Source organism: Prionailurus viverrinus, chromosome C2, assembly GCF_022837055.1.
Source record: "Prionailurus viverrinus isolate Anna chromosome C2, UM_Priviv_1.0, whole genome shotgun sequence".
NCBI classification, from domain to species: domain Eukaryota; kingdom Metazoa; phylum Chordata; class Mammalia; order Carnivora; family Felidae; genus Prionailurus; species Prionailurus viverrinus.
In genome coordinates, this window is record NC_062569.1 from 86,978,875 (window position 1) to 87,003,845 (window position 24,971).

Genomic DNA, 24,971 nt, shown 5'->3' on the forward strand with positions numbered 1-24,971 from the left:
TGGCTGCGTTGAGGACGCACGGCACCCGTCCCGCGCCCTGTGGTCGGGGAGGCTCCGGGCCCACCCCCAGTGCAGGCCTCCGGGTGGGCGGACGCCGCCAGCGCCGCAGGTGCAACCCAGACACAGCGCGCCGGTGAGTCGGCCGAGCAGCTCCAGAAGTGTTAATGGGGGTCAGGGAGGGAGGAAGGCAAGGCAGGGAGGAACGACAGTTGCTTCCATTCCTACTTTTGCTAGCTGCCGACAGACCAGCAGATGCTAGGGACTGGTGAGTCAGGCAGGGATTCCCACCTTATCGCGGGCGGTTTTCCCCAAACCCGGGTCTGCCGGCTCTGAGCACTGACGTGCCCCAACCTAGGGGAGACAGGAGGCTTTCAGTGACGCCTTCTCGGGAAGGGGAGGGGAGGAGAAACTGTGAGGATACTTTAGAGCACTAGCTTTGGACCTAGACAGAGGCGTAGGCTTGAATCCTTTCCTGGAACCGGCTGATGTTCTTGGGTGGTTCTGAAACTTTACTGAGCCTCACTTTCCTCATCTATAAAATGGGACTGTAATGCTACCTCCCAGGGTCCCTGGGAAGACGAACCCAAAAGACGCTGAGTGCTGAGCACTAAGTCTGTGAAGCACAGATAGATGTGTGTTAATTCAGTGGAGAAGAATCTCCACAAGGTCGGGTCATGCCTGCCCTTTCACAGAGTGAGAGGATGGGCTCCTTGCCCAAGTGTCTCACAAGGGAGCACGGACAAGGGCAATAGCCCGTCGTCCAGGAAGCTACAGGCAAGGCTGGGGCAAGGGCGAGCACCTGCTGCTCTGGTTGGTGGCTGTCTGGACCTTTGGGGTCTAAGGGGTAAACATACAATATGGCAAAGACACTTGCCCCTTTCCTTGAGGACATCCCTCACTGTTACTTCTAAATGTCATTCTTCACCTCAGACTCTTTTGCCTCATAAAATTGGGAACCACTGTCAGAATTATTAACACCTAGAAAGTCCCCACTACAGAGGAGAGTTCCCATTTTGCAGATGGGAAGCATGAGGTCATGGATGGTTGATGACATATGCCAGTTAGCGGACATACCTTACTCTCTTCTACTCACCCTTATGTGTGTTCAATGCTGTGTGTTGCATTCTCTGTTGTTGTTGTTGTTGTTGTTGTTGTTGTTACTGTTTATTTATTTTTGAGAGTCAGAGACAGAGCACCAGCAGGGGAGGGGCATAGAGAGGGAGACACAGGATCTGAAGCAGGCTCCAGGCTCTGAGCTGTCAGCACAGAGCCTGACGCGGGGCTCGGACTCACAAACCTCGAGATCATGACCTGAGCCAAAGTCAGACGCTTAACTGACTGAGCCACCCAGGCCCCCCATCATTCTCTGTTAATCAAAGGATAAACACAGGCACATGTGGCCAACCAAGGGAAGGAGGAAGCCAGAGTCAGACTTTCCAATGCTTCCAGGGTGGGGTGCCCTGAAGGACTTACTGTGACCATCAGTGTTGATATGAGGATGAAATCAACACCTCACAGGCAAATGGATTCAGGAGAGCCACTGTCACCCTCTGCCCCTGGGATGGACCTCAGAGTTTGGAGCAAGATCTTGGCCTTAAGGGACATGGTCTTTGTGCGTCATATTTGAAGATGCCTTTGGCTGTTGCCCAGGGGGCTCCTTCTCGAACACTCCTGGCCCTGCAGTCTTTAAAACCTCTTCCAAATGCCAGGTCTCCAGAAAGGGCCAAACCTTGGGATCACCCCCCTCTCCCTTAAAGCTGCGATCCAGGAGCTTTATCAGGAAGAAGTTTAAGTTTGAAGGTAGGGATGTCCCTTGCAACAAGCCACCACACAGTGGCTGCTGTTCTGAACCATGCTTGTTCACATTGGTGCCCCCAGAGCCGACACTGTGCTGTGCACACAGTGTACACGGTGTGGTGCCTGAGAGAGGTGGAGCACCAAGCGCCAGCCCGCCCTCTGACTCAGCGAGAAAGACGAGACAGGCTAGTGTCTCCACACCCCCTCCGCTGGCTGTCTGGCTGGCAGAGCGGGAGCTGGCTCCCTTTTGCCCCACTGTTGTGATCTCTTCCCTGGCTTCCCCCATGCCCAGCGCAGTGGTTTCTGCTTCCCTGCACCCCTGCCACTGAGATGGTCTCTCCCTGCTGCCTGCCTTCACACATCCCCCGCACACGCTTAGGATGCCCCTGTCTTTGGTTATTAGTGGCCACTCCCCCGCCCCACAGTCAAAACTCCGTGGCCCCAGGCACTGTCCCTTTATTCTAGAACCTGCCTCTCCACTGCCCTTCTGGAGACAGTCACCCACGCACACCCACCCACACCCCTCTCCCCACCCAGCAAGACAGGTAGGATTTGAACCTCCACAGGGACAGCTCAGTGTGCACATGTGCACACACGAGCTGCCTCCTATCCTGATTGTGTTCAGGTGACTAGTGGCCACACCTGTGGTGTTGGCTCTGTCCCTAGAACACCTGGCCACAGGGACCAGTCCTCCAGCCTAGCCTCTGCCTGGGGAGTGGCACTTGGGTCTTTCTTGACAACTTCCCGCACTTGATAAGTTCAATGCCCTGTTATGTTGTCACCTCCTCTGGGGATCTCCAACTCTGTCCTTGACCCTGTCACCACAGTAGGCCCATCAGGTGGATTCAAGGGGCTGAGATGGATAGAATGGATCCCAGACTTGGGGGATCTCAGCCAGGCAAGGCAGAGAAGCAATCAGACAGTGCCAGGGGTCAGTGCTATGAAGCACAGGGTTCTGGGGAAATAAGATTGGGGAGGGCTTCTAGGGGGTCCCGGCACTTGAAGCAAAATGAAAAGCGAAAGAAACCGCTGCCATGTTTGTTTATTCATGTTGTCTTCCCAACAGCTCTGAAGGAGGTACTATTGTTAACTTCATTTTACAGATTGATTGCTCTTTTGCTGTGAGCAAGTGACAGCAAGGATTTGAAACTGACCAAAGAGGGTCTTAACCTTCATATTATAAGCCAAGACGCTGGAGTGAGAAACAATGCAGGACAAAAGAGAGGACTACAGAAAAACGTAATGTTTCTGGAGTACCGAGTTCTGTGCAGAGGTGAGAGTGGGGACAGTGGGGACTGGAGAGCCTTGTAAGCTATAGTCAGGAATGTGGACTTGGTCCTGAGGGAGGTGAGGGGCTGACCCACCCAGAGGGTCATTACCCAGGAGATAAATGCATGTAGCTCACTGGCTGCACTTAGGAGGGAGGGTGCAGCTAGAGGAGGGAAAGCAGAGAGGTGGGTGCGGTCTACTCTAGATCTTGCTTCTTGATATTTTCCTTGTTATACATGCACAGAAAATGATTCCTTTTGTATGACACACCACGGTAAAATGGGAAGGGGCTGTTTGCAGCTAGAGGCAACCAACACAGGGGTTCCAGCCACCGGAAGTTCCTGTTCAGCCACCCCGGGGGGCTGAGGAGTCTCAGGCAGCATGTACCCCAGTCACAGCAGACCAGACCTGGGGAGAGGATGAGGAAATGATTAGGGGGCACCTGGCTGGCTCGCTTGGTAGAGCATGCCACTTCTGATTGTGGGTTGTGAGTTCAGTGAGTTTGAGCCCCATGTTGGGTATAAAGGTGACTTAGAAAATAAAATCTTTGAAGAAAGAAAAAAATTCTTAGAAAGCAAAGTTAGTATCGCTTGGTGAAGGGGTGAAGAAGGAAGATGACCCCTGGATTTCTGGACTGAATAGTTGGACAAATGGTCATTCCCTCACTGCTGCAGGGGATATGGGGGCAGGACTGGTTAATGGGAAAGCGATGAGACGTTTGGCTGCCCTGGGTTTGAGGTGGGTGCAGAATGTCAACAGGCAGTGACTCAGGGCTCTGGAGTCTAACAGGCTGGGTCCAACTCCTATCTTCATCAACCTACTAGTTGTGTTACCTTGGGCAAAAAACCGGATCTCTTTAAACCTGTTAATTCATCTATAAGATAGGTGTAATAATAGGGTTTTAGAGTTGTTATTAAATGAGAATAAAATGAGATAATGTACAGTGCCTGGAACATAATAAGTATCTAAAAATGACAACACTATTTTTTTTATTTAAGTTTATTTATTTTGAGAGAGAGAGAGAGAGAGAGAGAGATGGAGCACATAGTGAGGGAGGGGCAGAAAGGGAGGGAGACAGGGAGAATCCCAAGTAGGCTCCACACTGCCAGCCCAGAGTCTGATGCAGGGCTCGAACCCATGAACCACAGGATCATGACCTGAGCCGAAGTCAAGAGCTGAACACTTAATGGACTGAGCCACCCAGACATCCTGGCAACACTATTACTGTTGTTATTATTATCAATAAATCTGAAGTTCAGAGAAGAAGCAATTTCAGAAGTCATCAAATGGGAATTGAAACCATGAGGATAAATGAGATAACCCAGAAAGAGTGTAGATGCTGAGAACAGTGAAGTTGAAGACCAGCAGCACTGACATTTCAGCGGTGGACAGAGGAAGAGGAGACTAAAAACAAATGGTCCAGAAGACAGAAGAAAGCCACCAGAGCCTGGTGCCTTGGAATCCACACGTAGCAGCCACACACAGTTGATCCTCTGTCTTACTTACTGTTTGCCAACAGAACCTGATGTTGTTGGTGGTAAGCACCATCTGGATTCTGTGTGCCTTGCAGGAGGCAGCCCAGAGCCCCAGCTCCAAACCAGGAAGTCAGTCCTCACTCATAATCCCATTGTGCTTGCCAGTGATTGGTTTATGAAGGTGTATTTGATCCCTTTCTGGCCAATGAGACTTGGTGGAAAGTCTGTTGAGGGACTTCTGGAAAATATTTCTTTGATTTAAAAAGAAAAGATGCCCACAAAGACCAAAACCACAATGAGATACCACTTCATACTCACTAGGGCAACTAGAATCAAAAAGCTGGATAACACCAAGTGTTGGTCAGGATGTGGAGAATTCAGAACCCTGGCGGGAATTCAGAACCCTGGCAGGAATGTAAAAAGGAATAGCCACTTGTAAAATAGTGTTGCAGTTCCTCAATTAAACATAGAGTTCCCATATTACCCAGCCGTTCTACTCCTGGGTATATACCCAGGAAAATGAAAAAAAATTATGTCCCACTGAAATTCATACACAAATATTTATAGCAGTGTTATTCATAATAGCCAAAATGTAGACACAACACAAATGTTCATCAATAGTGGAATGGATACCCAAAATGTGACACATCCATACAATGGAATAGTATTTGGCTATAATAAAGAATAAGTACTGATACAGGCTTTAACATGAATGAACTTTGAAAACATTATTTTAAGTGAGAGAAGGCAGCCACAAAAGGCCACATACTGTATGCTTCTATTCATAATGGAAGTCCAGAATAGGGAAATCTATAGAGAAAAGGTGGTTTAGTTGCTTAGGGCTGAGGAGGTGGCAGGGAGATGGGAGATGATGAATAAAGTGTATGCGCTTTCTTCTTGAGGTGACCAAATGTTCTAAAATTGACAGGGGCACCTGTGTGGCTCAGTCAGTTGAGTGCCTGACTCTTGATCTCCTCTCAGGTCATGATCTCACAGTTTGTGGGATCGAGCCCCATGTCAGGCTCTGTGCTGATAGCAAGGAGCCTGCTTGGGATTCATTCTCTCTCCCCCCCCCCCCCCCCCCCGCTCACACGCACACACTCTCTCAAAATAAATAAACATTTAGAAAAAAATCGATAAGGGTGATGGTCACACATATGTGTGAATATACTAAAAGCTATTGAATTGTACATTTTGAATGAGTTGTATGTTAATTATAACTCAAATTGTTGAAAAAGCAACAAAAACAGTGGTACACAAAGAATACAGAATCTTCTCAATGTTGTCATGGCTGCATGGAATGGCTTGCTCTAACCATCTGGCTATCAGCATGAGGATGATGTGCACAGGAAGAAAGAGACAGAAATCATGAGAATCCCTGGGAAGTGGCAAGGGAGCCCAGCGGCACCATGCTCTGGGGGTCTTGAGACCCACAGAGAGGGAGTGGGACCACTGAAACTATTGAATTCAAGAACACGGTGCTGTGTTTGTGATGCCAGTGTTTGACCATAGCCTGCCAGCACCCACGAAGCTGGCAAATTAACATGGAACACTACCTCAGAGAACTTAGCCATCGCCTTGACATTACTTGCCAGAGGACGGCCTTACTTACAGCAGGAGGATGGCCTTCACTTGGCGTCCACTTCCCAGATACCTCCCATCCAATGACTTCTTTGCTCCTTATTCCTACTTGCGTCTAGGATCTTCTTTTTTTTTTTTTTTAAGTTTATTTATTTTATTTTGAAAGAAAGAGCAAGCACGAGTGAGGGAGGAACAGAGAGAGAGAGAGAGAGAGAGAGAGAGAGAGAGAGAGAGAGAATCCCAAGCAGGCTCTGCACAGCGTCGATCCCGACACGGGGCTCGAACACATGAACTGACAGATCATGACCTGAGCTAACGTCAGACGCTAACCAAGCAAGCCACCCAGGTGCCCCGCCCACCCGTCTCGGATATTCTATCTGGAATCATTTTTCCTTCTGCCTGGTATATATATGTAACCTTTGGAATTTCCTGAGGGTCTGCTTGTAAAGATCTTTCAGTTTTGATTTGCCAGAAAATATCTTTGTTTTGCCCATGTTCTTGAAAAAAAATTTTGGACATAGAAGATAGACTGGTAGTTATTTTCTTCTGTTTCCATTTATGTATGTATGTATGCTCTTGTGGGAGGGACGGTGGCGTGTGTCTGGGCCCTTTGACTGTTCCCTTTTCCTGCAAGGTGGACCTGATTGTGGTCTGGGGCCTAGGGACCAGAACGTCCAGAAGAAGGGTGACAAGGGGCCCTTCGACATGGAGGCAGTGGATGAAAGCAGAATGAGATGTGTGCTCAAGATGGAAAAGCAGGTGAGCGTGGGAGGGTTTTGCTGGTGTGGCGGAGCTGGTGGACTGAGAGGCTCCGGAAGGCTGTGGGGACAAGCATAAGGGGAGGGTGCACTTCTCTGAGCCATGGGCCAGAACACCTGCTGCCAAGGAGGCCTAAGCGGGGCCCAGGCTTCCCCCGCTGTTGGTGCACAGTTATTTTCTTTCAGCATATGAATATTCCCATCCTTGCCTAGAGCCACCTCTGATACCAAATGACCAGCATTCAGCATGGGAAATAGAAGCCAGCAGAAAAGGAATTTATACAGGTACTATAAGTCATTAGGTGCCCTGGAAGAATGGGCTATAGTTTGGGCTTCCAGGAAAGACTCTGTAAACACCCAGAAGTAACTCACTAGAGGTGCTGCCATTTGTGTGACAGTCCAGCAAGTGTTAAGGCTACCTTGGGACTCAGTCAAATTTAGTAACAGCACTGTTGCTGAAAGTCAGGATGCCACCATAACCGCAGCTGTGTCTCCACACCCACGAAGCTGGGGCTGGACACTGGGAAGCTGCTGCAGGAAAACTCCATGTCTCCATAATCTTGTTTGCCCAGAGAAGACAATGAAAATTGCAGATATATGGTCTGTCTCACATCTGCTCTCTGAATTCTTTTTTTTTTTTTTAATTTTTCATTGCTTATTTATTCTTGAGAGAGAAAGAGAGAGTGAGCCAGGGAGGGGCAGAGAGAGGGAGACACAGAATCTGAAGCAGGCTTCAGGCTCTGAGCTGTCAGCACAGAGCCCGACATGGGGCTTGTCGTGGGGCTCGAACTCACAAGCTGTGGGATCATGACTTGAGGCAAAGTCAGATGCTTAACTGACTGAGCCACCCAGGTGCCCCTGCTCTCTAAATTCTTAAAACCTCATTCACGTAACCCAACTTCAAGGGAATCTACAAAATGAAGCTTTTTGCTTCCCAGCCTTTTATGGTGTAGGAAGGCACTCTAGAAGGAGATGGGAATTGTGAGGGATCCCTGTTGTCACATGACATGCAAAGTAGGGTCCTGAAGTGACCATTGGGTTCGACAATTAGAAAAGCAATGAGGCCCAGGAGAGGGCTGTGTCAGCACCGTGGGCAAAGCTAGACCATCCAGGGTAGAGCGGCCAACAAGACGTGAGGAGCGAATTCAGTGAATGTGGATGGTTTAGGGAGTCCCGTACAGGGACATGGAGAGAGAGATGGTGGATGGAGGGCACATCAGCTCAGGGAAAGTTTTGGGAGGTTGGTTTTCTAGGAATGGCAGATAATCAAACACGCTTATGAGGAAGGGAAGGTGCCAGCTGAAGGGAACAGAGGGAGCAAGTAGATACAGAACGGATGGAGAGCTTGTGGCTGGTGGGTGAGGATGCTTATAACGTACAGCAAGACGCTCATGATATTTTTCTAAGTGACAAAAGCATATCCTCAAACAAACATTATGTGATTCCTTTCCTGTTCCAAAGCATATTAGATACACCAAAATCCTCACTGAATTGTCAGACAGCCCTCATAGAGATAAACGCAATTAATTCCACTGTTCCAAGCCGCACCCCTGAGATGGAGCAGCCCAGCCAATGGCATAGGCTTGGGCAGAGCGTGTAGTAACTAGAGGGGCAGGATAAGAGCGGGATCGGGTGGGATGGTTAAAGCACATTTATACTCTTCAGGGCCACAGGCTGGCTTGTTCCATAAGGCCTCATAGTCAAGTCATTATCCCAATGGTCCCACGATCGCCCTCCCTCCTGAACACGGAGGAACAGCCTGCCAGCAGTTCTAGAACCGGCTTCAGAGGCCTGGGCATAGCATCAGCCCATCCCGTCCACCCGCAACAATTGTGGAGACACCCGGATTCCCCTTAGTAGTTTTGGGCCATATCCTAAAAGAGCCCGGATATGTTTGCAACACAGTCCTGTCACACTTCCTGTTTCCTCTCAGATAATGACCACAAGATCCACTGACCAAGGCTGACCCCTAAGTACATGACTTCCTTGAAAATAACTTGACACAGCTTAAACTAACTTAGCTTTTCACCACCCTCATCTTACCTCTCAACATGGTTATTTCTTGTGCCTACCTCTCTGTCTATACATAAATATAAAATAATAATTTATATGTAATCTATCTTGTATTATTATCGTATGTGCATTACAATCTGGAATTGTACATTTTTAATCATTATTGGCCCCAGGTTTGTTTTTTTTTTTCTTTTGGGGGAGGTGGTGCTGAATCATGAGAATTCAGGCTGACAACCTATATGAGGATAGGCTTGTGGTTACACATTCTCAGAGGAGATCCCGTACCTGAATTCAATTGGGATTAGACTCCAAGAAAGGCAGTTTTTCTTGCAGTCCTCTGTATTATCCACACAAAATCGATTTTTTTTTTTCAAATTTTAGAGACAGAGCATGAGCGGGGGAGAGGGGCAAAGGGAGTGAGAGAGAATTTTAAGCACGTTCCATGCTTACAGCAGAGCCCGATGTGGGGCTTGATCTCAAGACCCTGGGATCATGACCTGAACCAAAATCAAGAGGTGGTCACTTAACCTACTGAACCACCCAGGTGCCCCTACAAATTCAATTATAATAAATGTAACGATACATGAGCTGAACAAAAGGTAAGGAATACTAAGGCACGAGAGCAGGGGCCTAGAGAGGTATTCAGGGCCTTGAAGCCAGATATGGGCTAAGGACATATACAAAACTGAGTGCTTATGAACATGGGTTTTTGTGCTCTCTCAGGACTGGCAGGACAGAAGATAAAACCTGATGCCCACTCAAGAGAGAAGCTTAACGGGAGACTCGCTCAAAGCTGGGACTCTGGAGGACTACATTCTCCATATAAAGGTGACCCAGAAATAAACTATTCCTTCTGCAGAGGACTGGGATCCTGATGCTAACTGAATTGGAATGTGGGTGGGCAAATCTCCCCTGAGAATATGTAACCACAAGCCTGCCTTCATATAGATTTTCAGCCTGGATTCACATGATTAGGTACCACCTCCCCTAAAAGGGAAACAAAACAAAACAAAACAAAACAAAACAAAACAAAACACCCTAGAGTCAATAATATGATCAGAATTGGTCCCAGACTTTTGATGCCCCCAGGTACCTGACAGAAGCAAGTGTAAATCCTTTTCAGTGGAATTCAGAAATTTGCCTTCATCCCTGGCCTCAAATAATCCCCACAGGTTATGTCCAAGGAAAATAAGCAGCCCCAAATAAAATAATTTGCCAAATATAGAGGTAAACAAGGCACTATGAGTAAGAACCAGCGGAAATGAGACAGCAGATTCAGACCCAAAAAAACTTTATATATTTTTTAAATGTTTATTTATTTTTGACAGAGAGAGAGAGAGAGAGAGAGAGCACATGCAAGCAGGGGAGGGATGGAGAAAAAGGGACACACAGGATCTGAAGCAGGGTCCACGCTGCTTCAGAGCCTGACACGGGCTGGAACTCAGGAACCCTGAGATCACAACTTGAGCTGAAGTCAGTCACTTAACTGACTGAGCCACCCAGGTGTGCCCTCCCCCCACCAAAAAAAAAAAACAAAAAAAAAAACAAAAAAAACCCTTTAGATGCTAGAGTTATCAGATCTAGCATACTCAAATAAGCATGTTTAATGTAATAGAATAAATAAGAGAGGCTTGAAAATATGACAAAAGAGCAAGCAAATGTGGAAAAAAAAACTCAGAGGAAAGAAAAATAAAAAATTGAAATGTAAAACTCAGTAGATAGGTTTAAAGCTGGTTAAATATAGCTGAAAGAATGATTAGGGATGTGGAGGATAGAAAAGAAGAAATTATTTGAAATATAGCCCAGAGAGACAAAGATAGGGAAAAATATAAAATAGAAGTTAAAATGACATAGAAGATAGATCAACAAGGTCTATCATACATTTAATCATAATTCCAGAGGGAGAATAAATAAAAAAGAGAGAAGAGGAAATGTTTGAAAAAAAAAATAATGGAAGAGTATTTTTCCCCCAAGTTTGTTTGTATGTATGTATGTATGTATTTTTGAGAGAGAGAGGGCATGAGGGAGTGAGAGGCAGAGAGAGAGAGGGAGAGAGAGAATCCTACACAGGCTCTCACTGTCAGCACAGAGCCTGAAGCGGGGCTCGAGGTCACTTGATGCAGGGCTCGAACTCACAAACCGTGAGATTATGACCTTAGCCGAAGTCAGACGCTTAACCAACTGAGCCACCCAAGCGCCCCAGGGAAGATTACTTTCTATAGATGGGGAAGGACCCACTCCATACAGTCAGGAAGCCAATAAAGTTTCCAAATATGCTAAAGAGAAATGCACACCCAGAATCATCGCAGTGAAACCACAGAACATAGCATGTTAAATATTATAATTTTGGCCACCACTGGCAGTCTTGGGGTGCCCCTGTCCCCGGATGAACTGCTTCTGAAAGGCAATGCCGAGAAGACAGGAGGAGCTGGAGGAGGAAGGCAAAGAGGAGCTGGATGAGACCCTGTCAGAGAGACTGTGGGGTCTGACAGAGATGGTCCCAGAGAGGGTCCGGTCCATGGCTGGCGCCACTTTTCATCACTCCCTCTTTGGGGCTCAAAAAATGTGCAGGTTTTCCGGGCCAGCCTTCATGATCCTGGTGCTTCCTGTTGTCTTCGAGATTGAGAAGTTGCAAATGGAGCAGCAGCAACACCCACAGCGACAGCGGATACATGTAGGGCCTAACGCATGTTCTCAGGGGGCTTGCCAGGGCTCTACCTTCATTTCCTGGAAAGCTCTATATTGTTCCTGCTATGTGACTTCTCTTGCCGGACAAGTTTGAAAATTCAGTAGTGTTTGAACTGCTGATTATTTGGATTATTATTAGTTAAAAAAATTTTTTAATGTTTATTTTTGAGAGAGAGACAGAGTGTGAGCAGGGGAGGGGCAGAGAGAGAGGGAGACACAGAATCCGAAGCAGGCTCCAGGCTCTGAGCTGTCAGCACAAAGCCCAACATAGGACTGGAACTTACAAACCATGAGATCATGACCTGAGCCGAAGTCAGACGCTTAACCTACTGAGCCACCCAGGCACCCCAGGATTATTATTATTTTTTGACTTTGGCACATTGGTCCATCTAAACCTGGTGGGGAGAATTCTCCTGAGTGTCTCACCTAGACTCCTCCTAACTTGCAACCGTGCCCTCCCTGCTGCACCATTTCTGCTGTCCTCACTCTGGCCATCCCACCCCTTTCACTAAATAACTTGTGACCTGAAGATCTCCTCACTATCCCATTGTGGCATAGGAACTGAGGCCACTGGGAAGGATGTACCCCTGACCATTTTTTGGTTTTAAGCATGGAGATGTTGGGAAGGGACACATACACAGTATGAAATACATAAGGCATCACAGCTGGGGTGTATTGTGAATTTCCATGCCCAAAGGGAGGGAGGGCCAGCAGCAGCTTTAACCACAGGATGGGGGCTGTGGAGGACAGTACAGGAGCTCATTTCCTCTGCCCCTTTTGGCTGTTAGAGACCTATGTGTGTGTGTCTAAAAAACAAAAAAAGTAGGTGCTCACCTTTTGTATTTAATACTGAAAATGATTCGAACAGAAAAAAATAAAAATAAGAAATAAATATTAAAATGATATACAGTACTAGAAATACTAAATAAAAGAAAGCTCATATAGCTATATTAACTGTATTAATATCAAACAAAATATTTTAGGAAAAAAAACACTAGAGATAAAAAAAGATAACTGTATTATGGCAAAATGTTCACTGTTCTAACAATTCTAAACTTTTTTTTTAAAAGATTTTATTTTTGGGGTGCCTGGTGACTCAGTGGGTTAAGTGTCTGCCTCTTGATTTTGGCTTAGGTCATGATCTCACAGTCGTGAGATTGAGCCCTGCATCGGGCTCTGCACTGTGCCACAGAACCTGCTTGGGATTCTCTCTCCCTCTCTCTCTGCCCCTCCCCTGATCATGCCCGCATGCTTTCTTTCTCTCTCAAAATACATAAATAAACATTTAATTAAAAAAAAAAAAAAGATTTGGGGGTGCCAGCGTGGCTCAGTCGATTAAACATTCAACTCTTGATATCGGCTCAGGTCACGATCTCATGGTTCGTGGGTTCTGCACTGATAGTGTGGAACATGTTTGGCACTCTCTTTCTCTCTCTTTCTCTCTGCTTGGGATTCTCTTTCTCCTCTCCGCTCCTCCCCTGCTCACTCATTTGCATGCTCTCTCTTTATTATTTTATTTTTAAATTTTTTTATTATTTTATTTTATTTATTATTTTAAAAAATAAACGTTTTAAAAAATATTTATTTTTAAGTAATCTTTTTACCCAATGTGGGGCTTGAACTTATAGCCCCAAGATCAAGAATTGCATGCTTTACCAACTGAGCCAGCCAGGCACCCCAACAATTCTAAACTTATAATTTATAAAAACAATGACATAGCTTCAAAACTAAGCTAAAATGACAAAATTACAAGGAAGACTAGACAAGTTCGCTACTCATGAGCTATTTTTTGACACACATTTCTGTGATTTGTAGAATAAGTAATGGAAAATCATTAAAGATATAAAAGGTTTGAGGAACACAGTTAACAAACTTGATCTAATGAACATGTGTAGAACTATGTATCCAATAACTGTAGGATATATGGTGCTCTCAAGCATCCACGGAATGTCTACCAAAATGGACCATTAAAAAGTAAATGTTGGAGGGGCACCTGGGTGGCTCAGTGGGTTAAGCATCCGACTTCAGCTCAGGTCATGGTCCTGTGGTTTGTGAGTTTGAGCCCCATGTCTGGATCTCTGCTGTCAGCACGGAGCCTGCTTCAGATCTCTGTCTCCCTCTCTCTGTGCCTCTCCCCTGCTGTCTCTCTCTGTCTCTAAAAATAAATCAACATTAAAAAAAGGATAAAAAACATAAAAAAAAAAAAAAAGAATTCCTACATATACTAAGAAAAAATGGTCAGAAGGATTTCCACAGAAGAACAAAAATGTTCCACAAACATTTGAAAGGTGTTCGACCGCACTGGTATTCAGGGAAATGCATGTAAATACCCAAAAGATTCACAAAATCAAAATGTTAGAGAATCCCAAGCATAAAGGAGCATATGAAGCAGTGGGCACTATAATATCTGCTGGCTGGCAGGACCTTTGGAAAAACAGTTGGGCATTCTTTAATGAAGTTGAAAGCCTGCACACCCGAGACTCAGGGGTTCCATTTCTATATACGTACGTCAGAGAACTCCTGTATAAGAATGTTTGTAGCAGCAGCATTCGTAGGAATATAAAAATTTGTCAACACTCAGAGATGCTCTAGCAGATAAACAACAGTAAGAAGAATAAGTAAATTTTAGTCTATATCTCTATCTATATTTCCAGTGGAATACCACAGGGGAACTACAGCTACAGGGAACACCATTAACAGAATGTTGAGTAGAAGAAGTGAGTCACTGGTAAGTTGCATAAAGAATTCTCCCGTTGGTCTAAAATTCAAACACAGTTATAAACACTGAATTACTTAGAGTGTGATAGTCCGTTTTTGTACGTGTCAACTTGACTAAGCGATAGTCCCCAGTTAGTCAATCAAACATGAATCTAAATGTTGTTGTGAAGGTATTTTGTAGATGCAGTAAAGGTCCACAAACATTTGACTTTAAATAAGGGACGTTAGGGGCACCTGGGTGGCGCAGTCGGTTAAGCGTCCGACTTCAGCCAGGTCACGATCTCGAGGTCCGTGAGTTCGAGCCCTGCGTCAGGCTCTGGGCTGATGGCTCAGAGCCTGGAGCCTGTTTCCGATTCTGTGTCTCCCTCTCTCTCTGCCCCTCCCCCGTTCATGCTCTGTCTCTCTCTGTCCCAAAAATAAATAAATGTTGAAAAAAAAAAAAAAAAAGAATAAATAAGGGACGTTAGGGGTGCCTGGGTGGCTCAGTCGGTTAAGTGTCCGACTTCAGCTCAGGTCATGATCTCACGGTCCGTGAGTTTGAGCCCCACGTCGGGCTTTGTGCTGACAGCTCAGAGCCTGGAGCCTGTTTCAGATTCTGTGTCTCCCTCTCTCTGACTCTCCCCCATTCATGCTCTGTCTCTCTCTGTCTCAAAAATAAATAAACATTTAAAAAATTAAAAAAAATAAATAAGGGATGTTATTCTAGATAATCTGTGTAGACCTGAGAGAATCAGTTGAAAGGCCTTTGGAACGAACCAAGGTGTTCCTGAACAAGAAGCTTCCCTCCTCTACAAACTACAGCTTTATCTCCTCCCTAGAGTTTCCTGGTCTTCCTAACAGTCTACCCTATCGACTTCAGATTTGCCTAGCCAGCCCCCCCAAGTGCATAAACCAATTCCTTGCAATAAATCTTAATGTATATCTCCTACCAGTTCTCTTTCTCTGGTTGAACCCTGACTAAGATTTTGTTACTGTAAGGGTTCTAGAGGAACAGAATCTTAAAGATGAATTTTTTGAATAGAGGTTCTGGGTTTTCTAGAATTGGTTCTCTAGCCTGATTGTATTTGATTTTTTTAAATGTTTATTTTTGAGAGAGAGAGAGAGCGAGCAGGGGAGGGGCAGAGAGAGAGGGAGACACAGAATCTGAAGCAGGTTCCAGGCTCTGGGCTGTCAGCACAGAGCCCGACACGGGGCTCAAATGCGCGAATTGTGAGATCGTGACCTGAGCTGAAGTTGGACGCTTAACCAACTGAGCCACCCAGGTGCCCCTAGCCTGATTAGATTTAAATGACTCTATTTCAAGTGGTAAGGAGGGCACTGGTAGTCCATGGAGTGATGTGGCATTAGAGATACCCCAGGGAAGGTTTTGGTTGACGTGTATATGATGCCTTTGCTGGGCTTCAAATTCCCAGCTCAAGGTCCTCATAAAATGACTTTTGCATGCCCTGAAAGAGACCCTTCTCTGCTATTACCTGCAGGGCTGAAACTGCTGAAAACCAAACCCATAACATCATCCTGTGAGCTGTTAAACTACAGTGCACTTTGAATTCCAGCCTGGAAAGAAAGTTAAAGTGAGGGCATGTAACCAGGGCACAGAGGTGCAAGAGCTCCTAGCTCCGAGGATCCGAAACAGACCAGATTCAGTCACTCACCACTGACAAAATCCAAAGGCAGAGAGACAAGTGTGGTTGAAACAGAAAAGGAACTTATTTCAGGGAGGCCAGCACTGGGGAGACAGTGGACTAACATTGTGGGTACATGCGGGTGGGCAGTAAAGGTCAGGTAGATCATTGTCTTGGGGTCAGTCACATGGGGTCTTGCTGGCTCAGGGCAGTCCTTATTGCTTTCATGAAGGGGTAGCTTTGGTTCCCACCACAGGATGCTTTGCCCGAAAGGTCTCTCGCCTGAGTTAAGGGATAAGCTGGAAAGAAGAATTTGATCAGTTAGAAAGTACAGACTAAGGTCAAAATGGAGGTACTTGAAGTTCTCTTTCAGGCATTGATTGGGAAGGAATGGGATCCTTGCCTGCATTCCAGCATTAAGTTTGGCCTCACCTTATCTCTAAAAGTCAAGATAGTCACTGGTTCTGGAAAAAGAGTCTGTACAATTCAGTTCGAAAGTTCGAGGAGAGGCTGCAAAAAGTTATCTTTCAAACTCCTTGAAGTGTTAGTGAGTGTCAAGAGGCTCCTTGTCAGGATCTGCTAGATCCCTGTTCTGTTGCTTCCCTGTCTCATCCCCGCTATGACATATTCCACCTGAGAACAATAGCTGTTTAAGGTCAGGCTTTAAAATATATGGGCGCCTGGGTGGCTCAGTCGTTAAGCGTCTGACTTTGGCTCAGGTCATGGTCTCATGGTTTGTGAGTTCAAGCCCTGCATTGGGCTGTCTGCTGTCAGTACAGAACCTGCTTTGGATACTCTGTATCCCCCTTCTCTCGACCCTTCTTCCCTTTTCACTCTGTCTCCAGATAATTAATAAATAAATAAATAAATAAATAAATACCTTAATAAAATATCAAAGTCAGGGAACAGTCATCATATGTACTCTTGGAGGAGAGTCAAACTTGTTTTTCTGTTCACCAGGGATGATATGTGGGTGCTGACATACAGGTTCATCATGTAAAGGGCTCAGATTCCTACTGATTTTTGAGTCCAGGGAGTGAGAAAGAGAGTCCTGAGCAAGAGAAAGTATCTTTGCGTGCCCAGGCTGCTATAACAAAATACACAGACTGAGTGGCTTATAAACCACAGAATTTATTTCTCGCAGTTCTAGAGCCTGGGAAGTCCAAAATCAAGGTGTGGGCATGGTGAGGGGCCCTCTCCCTGGCACATAGTCCACACTTTCCCAAGGTGCCCTCACACGTTGGAGAGGATGAGGGAGTTCTGTGAGATCTCTTTTATAAGAACACGAATCCTATTCAGGAGGGCTCCCTCCCGAAGGCCCCACCTTTCTGACACTATTACTATGGGCATTCAGATTTCAACATATGAATGGGGCAGGGCACAAACATTCAGGCCCTAGCGGTAAATTCTTATCACCTTCCGAAAGGTCAATTTCAGGGTGTGTGAAGGTTGGAGGGAGTGACTGGAGACAATGGGGTCAAATGTATTTTATGTTTGCAGGGAAATGGATGGAATGCATTGAGGTTCCGATAGTTTTCACATGGGCAAGAGACAGGCTGCCGTGCTTGTGGACAGGAGCTGGTGAACAGGATGGGGCTGTGAGAACCATATTTGGAGGGTCTGCAGATCCTATTTGCAGATAGACTCTTAACAAATATGGTTAGCAGTGACCAGGTCATTCAACAGAGGTCTCACTTTCCCTATATGTAAAATGGAGATAATAAGACCCACTGCCCCGAAATGTAGAAAGGGCAAAATGAGATACGGGTGTTAAGTTCCTACTACTTAACGGGCACTTAGTAAATAGCAGCTATTATTAACATTTTTATTGTATGTAAACCCATTTTGAGTTTGTCCAGGCAATTGGACGTATTATAATTTACCTTATAACTAACAAACGCTATTGTCAGCAGATGCAGATCTGTGGAACCAGAATTGCGTCTGGAGCAACTGAGAAGCCATTCTAGGCTCTTGGCCCAGTGTCTTGGCAGCAGTTTGACCTGAAGATGGCACTCAGGGCCCTGTGGGGCAGCCTCAGCCTGCTCCGTCTGCTGTGGTGTCTCCTTCCGCAGACGGGCTATGTGCACCCAGATGAGTTCTTCCAGTCCCCTGAGGTCATGGCAGGTAAGCTCCCTGTGTGCGGTTAGGATAAGTTGCCACAGAGTCTGGACTATTGCTGATTGGATGTTCAGTGGGGAGGGAGAAACATGTCTGTGTGGACGAGTAGTAATTCCACGAGCCTCTCTGGAGTGAGAACTTGGGAGTGGGGATTTCGCATCTCCCTGACTGGTGACATTGATTTTCTGGATGATACTAAGAAAATGCCAGCCTCTGATGTTTTCCTGCTTGGACCAATAGCACAGGTTATTCTGAATGAAAGCAGTTTTGTACTATTCAGTGGAGAGATTTTAGAGTTGGGCTTCCCAGATGCTTAGGGAAACTTACACAGGATGTGGTCTGAGATCATGAAACTTTTCTTCTCTGGGTTCATATAAGGGCTGAGGGAATCCAGGCCTGGAATGCTAACTTGTTAGAACGTATCTGCTGGGTGGTGTAGGACACGCCGTGAGGATGGTTGCCAGGGACCTTGAGGCTTTTCAGATACTGTGGACACATGGCTTCTTTCTCATGGTTCAAGATGGCTGCTTGAGCTCCAGCCATCAAGTCTAAAATCAAGTCTTTCCAGCTATTGGAAAGGAGATGGGCATGTCTGCTCTCTTTAATGGACATATTTTGAATGTCACATACTTTTTGCTCATTTCCATGCCATTGGTCAGGATGTATTACATGACCACACCCAGTTGCAAAGGATGCTGAAAAATAGTCTTTTTTTTTTAAGATTTTATTTTATTTTTTATTTTTTTAATTAAAAAAATTTTTTTTAATTTTTTTAATGTTTATTTATTTTTGAGACAGAGAGAGACAGAGCATGAACGGGGGAGGGTCAGAGAGAAAGGGAGACACAGAATCTGAAGCAGGCTCCAGGCTCTGAGCTGTCAGCAGAGTCCGATGCGGGGCTCGAACCCACGAACCGTGAGATCATGACCTGAGCTGAAGTTGGACGCCCAACCGACTGAGCCACCCAGGCGTCCCTTAAAAATTTTTTTAATTTATTAATTTTGAGAAAGAGAGGCAGAGCTTGAGTGGAGCAGGTGCAGAGAGAGAGGGAGACATGGAATCCCGAGCAGGCTCCAGGCTCTGAGCTGCCAGCACAGAGCCCAACACAGGGCTCCAACTCATGGACTATGAGATCATGATCTGAGGTGAAGTTGGATGCTTAACTGACTGAGCCACCCAGGTGCCCCTAAAGATTTTATTTTATGTTTTAAAGTTTGTTTATTTATTTTGAGAGAGAGAGCAGGGGAGGGGCAGAGAGAGAGGGAGAGAGAGAGAGTCCCAAGCAGGCTCTGAATATCAGCATGGAGCCTGATGTGGGGCTTGAACCCACGAACTGTGAGACCATAACCTGAGCCGAAACCAAGAGTTGGATGCCCAACTGACTGAGCCACCCAGGCCCCCCATAAAGATTTTATTTTTAAGTAATCTCTGCACCCATTGTGGGACTCAAACTTACAACCACAAGATCAAGAGTCACATGCTCCACTGACTAAGCCAGCCGGGTGCCCCTGAAAAATACTCTTTATATCTGACCAAATGCCCAACTAAAGAGATGAAGGAAGGGAGGGAGGGAAGGAAGGAAGAAGGGAGGGAGGGAGGGAGGGAAGGAAGGAGAGAAGAAAGGAAAGAGGGAGGGAATGGATGGATAATGGGGAAGGCATGCATCTATCTCTGTCATAGGGCTCAACAGGTGGATTCATTTCTTAAGGTGAAAGGTCCAGTCTTTTCCACACTTTTTAAAAACCTGGCCACTAACAAAAAACAGCCAGGTTGATCTGATCCTAGATTTTCTGTTTCCCTTTCACCTTCTGACATAGAAAGAGAAAACAGCCAAGAGGCCATAGGAATAAGTAAAATAAGTAGGAGAAGCAAAGAGCCCTAAACAGCCAGCAGTGTTAATCAGGCATGAGATATTGTGGGGCTTGGAGCTGAGATGCAGAAATTAAGAAGTGGTTTCCCTCACCCACCCCTCAGAGCTCTGGGACACTGGGGCACAGGGACACAGACCAGCCCTGGGCAGCAAGCAGGTTAATTACATAAGTACTGCTTGAATACATTTTTCTTCTAAAAATCTTAAGTATCATAGGCAACACTGAAGTCACTTCTGACCATAACCACAACCGCTCGTTTCCTTCCCCTGTCTCACATGCCTGTCCTAGATGACAACCATCATCACAGAGACGGGTTTTTGACTCTGATGTTGGAGGCTTTAGCACTCTGCCGACTGGAGCCTCCCCCTGCTCTCCCCACACCCTGTCCAGGGCACAGTGTCCCCTCGCTTCCCAGGCATGGTTCCTCCTGCCCCCTTCACAGGGGGACCTCGGAAGGGCTGAGCTCCCTATGTTCATTTCCGTTGCTGCTTAATAAATCATGGTTCTGTAAATCAGAAGTCAGGTAGGGGCTCTCCGCTCAGCATGTCACAAGTCTGAAATCAAGGTCTGGGCCAGGCTGAGATCTTGTCTGGAAGCTCTGGGGGGAAATCTGCTTCGAGGCTCATTCTTGTCAGTTGGACAAATTTGCCGCTATGGAACTGGAGGCCACCCACATTCCCTGCCAGGGGCCCTCCACCTTTGAGCCAGCAGTGGTGCACCAAATCCCCATGGTTTGATTCTCTGATGTCCTCTTCCACCACCAGCTGAGAAAACTCTTTGCTTTCAAAAGGCTCGTGTGGTTACATCGGGCCCACACGGGGTTACCCCCTGTCTAATGGTCAGCCATCCTCTGTGACATAACCTAACCACAGGAGTGACAGCCACCATCTTCAGAGTCCCAGGGATCGTGCAGGCCATGTTCACTAGCGGCTGGGAAAATCTCGGGGCCATCCTAGAATTTTGTCTCCCACGTGCCCTGAGCTTGGACCTGGCTCATCTCCACTTCTCTGTCCGCAGAGGACATCCTGGGTATAGAAGCTGCACGGCCATGGGAGTTTCACCCCACCAGCTCCTGCCGCACGGTGGTCTTCCCACTGCTGACCTCCGGCTCTGCCTTCTGGCTGCTCAGGCTCTGGGAACAGTGGGGGCCATGGCCGGGCCCGGTGAGCGGCTACGTGCTGCTGGTGGGACCCCGGCTCCTCCTCACTGCCCTCTCCTTTGCCCTGGACGTGGCCGTGTACCACCTGGCCCCGCTGTGGGGGGCGGAGCGCTGGAACGCCCTGGTCCTGCTGTCTGGTTCCTACGTCACTCTGGTCTTCTACACAAGGACCTTCTCCAACACCATCGAGGGACTGCTCTTTGCCGGGCTGCTGGTGCTGGTGTCCCCCCGGTTAGCTTGGAGTCCCACACCCAAGAAGCCTGCTCCAGGCCCCTGGTGGCACAGCTGGCTTCTCGGGGGCGTCGTGGCTGCCGGCTTCTTCAACCGGCCCACGTTTCTGGCCTTTGCTCTGGTCCCGCTCTTCCTCTGGAGCATTTGTGGAGCCACACACCCTGGCTTCAAGTCACTGACGAAGGAAGCCCTGGAGCTGCTCCCAGGGGCAACCCTCGTGGCAGCGGTGTTTGTGGCTGTGGACAGCTGGTATTTCTCCAGTCCATCTAGATCCACTACCCTTGTTCTGACACCCGCCAACTTCTTGTACTACAACCTGGATCCTCAAAACCTGGCGAGGCATGGCACACACATGCGGCTGACTCACCTGGCCGTCAACGGTTTCCTGCTCTTTGGGATGCTGCATGCCCGGGCCCTGCAGGCTGCGTGGCAACAGCTGCAAGCCTGCCTCCAGGCCTTTGCACGAATGGGCTTCCCACGGGCTCTGGGCGGCTGGAGCCTGCTGTCCAGCCCCAGGCCTTGCCTCCTGCTCCTCTACTTCATGCCTTTGGCCCTGCTGTCTGCCTTTAGCCACCAGGAGGCTAGGTTCCTGATCCCCCTCCTGGTCCCCCTAGTCCTGCTTTGCAGTCCACAGGCCCAATCTGTGCCCTGCAAGGGCACCCTGGTCCTCTTCAACAGCCTGGGCGCCCTCTTCTTTGGCTGCCTGCACCAGGGAGGCCTGGTGCCTGGCCTGGAGCACCTGGAGCAGGTGGTTCACGCACCCGTGCTCCCAAGCATGCCTACCCACTACACACTCCTCTTCACCCACACCTACATGCCCCCCAGGCACCTCCTGCACCTCCCGGGCCTGGGCTCAGCTGTGGAGGTGGTGGACATGGGTGGGACGGACGACTGGGTCCTGTGCCGAGCCCTGAACAACTTCACCAGACAACCAGCCTGCCAGGTGGCTGGTGGGCCGTGGCTCTGCCGCCTTTTTGTGGTGACTCCTGGCACCACCAGGCCTGCCATGGAGAAGTGCCATTTCCCTCTCAAGAGTGAGGCACTCCTGTTTCCCCACTTGACCCTGGAAGACCCGCCAGCCCTGTCCTCTCTGTTGAGTGGGGCTTGGAGGGACCATCTCAGCCTTCACATCTTGGAACTGGGGGAAAAGCCTGACAACGTGACAGAAAAGTCACTGCCTAAGATCCAGCCATAGGTGAAGGCACCATTCCACCTTCTATGTGGGTAGCTGGGCTGGGACAGAGCCCTGATTCTCTTCCTTTCCTTTCCCTTCCAGAATTCCCACCACTGCCTCTCCTGTGCATAGGCTTTGGCTGCTCTACCTTTGGGGTAAGCTGGCACCTTTTTCCCCTTAAAGACCAAAGATCTGACCAGTCACAATCCTGATGCGAAAGTCCCCAAAGAACCAACCACTGGTGTAACCAATGGCGCCTAATGTCTGTTCCTGCTCTGTTTCTTCTAGCTGCTGTGGTGTTGTGACATGTAATAGCACCTGGTTATGAAAAGAGAGATCTGCTAATGACATTCCTGAATGACCTCTCTCAAACCTTCCAGGATGCCTTACTTCCTGCTGTCCTGATAACCCTCTGGCTTCCTAGATACCTGGGAAGGAGGCAGTGTGGTGATGTAGAAAGACCAGGTCGTTCAGACTCTGGAGACCAGAGTTCTAGTCCCTGGTTTGCCTGCCACTCACTGGCTGTGTGATCTTAAGAAAGCCCCTCCCCCTCACCTAGCCTCAGTTCCCAATCTGTACAATGGATGAGGGGATCTCTGAGGTTTCTGCTAGCTGACACTATGGCATGCCTTGGTCTGCAGCACATGTCCCCTGGCTAAATATGCATATCTCTCCCAAAGCTCTTTAAGCATAGACTGGTGGTATATTTAAGGGCACTCTGATGCCTGCTGTCTCAGCGTTTTGTTATTACCGAGACAAGTAGTTCGAACTTTTCTCCCCACCTTCTTCTACTCCTGTCCATGAGAGAGGTGGTAGGACAGCTTACCCTTTAAAGACCATTCTCCTTCCTCAGCCCACCCGAGTGGGAATGGAGAACACACAACGCTGTTAGTAGCTGGTTGCACTTGAGAGCAATCTGATGCTACCAGAGACTTCTTAAAAGTGGTCTGGTCACTCTCTAAGCTCATAGCCCCCATCTGAAACCTCTTCACAGGATGAAGAGCAAACCCCATGCCAAACCAACACCTGCTCTGGTGGAAGCCATCATAGCCCCACGCACGATGCTCTCCACACCTAAAGGCACCTGTACCCATCCACTGGGAACACAAGGAGCTCTGGCACTAAACCTGTCCTCATTCTCCCTGCTCAAAGCTCTACCAGCTCATAAGAGGCACCCAGGCCACAGAAATCAGTGAGCTGGAAATCAGTACAGAGCAGGAGACCAAAACAATACAAATGACCAAACCTGGGCATTTTTCTAGTCCCGTCTTCTGCTGTCTAAGGCTTGGGTCATCCCCTTTTTTTTTTTGAGAGCGGGGGTGGGGGGGGGGGGAGGTGGAGAGGATCCCAGGAGGGGCAGAGAGAGAGAGAGAGAGGAAAAGAGAGAGAAGTGGGGCTCACCCAAAGCGGAGCTCATGAACAAGGTCATGACCTGAGCTGAAGTAAGATGCTTAATGACTGAGCCACTGAGGTGCCCAAAGCTTGGGTCATCTTGAACCTACAGCCCTCTGAGTCATGCTGCCCCGGGACTCCTGCTCATCTTAGTGCCACACCCTCCTCATGACTCCAACCCTGAGGAAGAGGAAAGTCAGTGGATGCTAGTAAATGTTTAGCAACCCATTCTCTGGGGGCAAAAAAGCCCCAATTTGTAGTATTTGCCAATTTTTGTGGTATGAATACTCCCGCCTTGGCTGATTTCAAACTACCAAAATGATGTTACTGAACTCCAAGTTGGGAGGAGATGCCAAAGATGTGCTCTCAGGATCCAGTGGAAGTTGGCTGTAGCAAACTACTGGACATTTCCCTCCTTTAAATTCTATAGTATCCCTTCATTTAAATTCTATAGTATCCACCATTGTGGCTTAGGTTTCTATGAACCTCTGATGTGTCTTCCTATCCTTAGTGCCTAACATCATCTCTGGCACTTATTTGCTTACTTTGCAGCCCAAGTGCCACCTTGGAGACACTCTAGACTCTAGGGTCCCAAACTCCTTTGGACTTCTTGGGATTTCTGCATCTTCCCCGAGTTGGATCCACAGTCTCAGAATTCCCTAGAGGAACTGTTGGCATAGCAGTCCATGTAGATGGCTAACGGTCTGACTTCTAATACAGTTGTCCATAAAGTGCTGTTCTCTAGAGGCACGTGGGTGGCTCAGTCGGTTAAGCGTCTGACTCTCGGTTTCGGCTCAGGTCATGATCTCACAGTTTCATGATTTTGAGCCCCACACAGCGCTCTGGGATGACAGTGCAAAGCCTGCTTGGGATTCTTTCTCTCTCTCTCCCTCTCTGCCCCTCTCCCGCTCATGCTGTCTCTGTCTCTCTCAAAACAAATAAACTTAAATAAAAAAAATCCACTTTAAAAAAAAGGTACTCATATCTAGGTCTATGTGGCATCAACGGTTGAATCAGAATTGCCCTACAGGATAGCAGGAGGAGTTGCTTCCTGCTTCACTTTCTGGCAGAACTTAGAGCTTGAAAGGCATGCTGGAAGATTATT

General features: G+C 47.5%; 1 protein-coding gene across 1 annotated transcript; it reads left to right on the forward strand.

Annotated features, from left to right (window-relative positions):
* On the forward strand, positions 1-23,753 carry PIGZ (phosphatidylinositol glycan anchor biosynthesis class Z). Its single transcript, XM_047876583.1, is given in 6 exon segments — positions 1-133; positions 2,901-3,070; positions 9,617-9,721; positions 14,236-14,309; positions 17,835-18,045; positions 20,928-23,753. Coding segments are annotated over 5 exon segments (1,989 nt in total). The 5' UTR covers positions 1-133; positions 2,901-3,039; the 3' UTR covers positions 22,496-23,753.
* Positions 23,754-24,971: the final 1,218 nt, after the last annotated feature.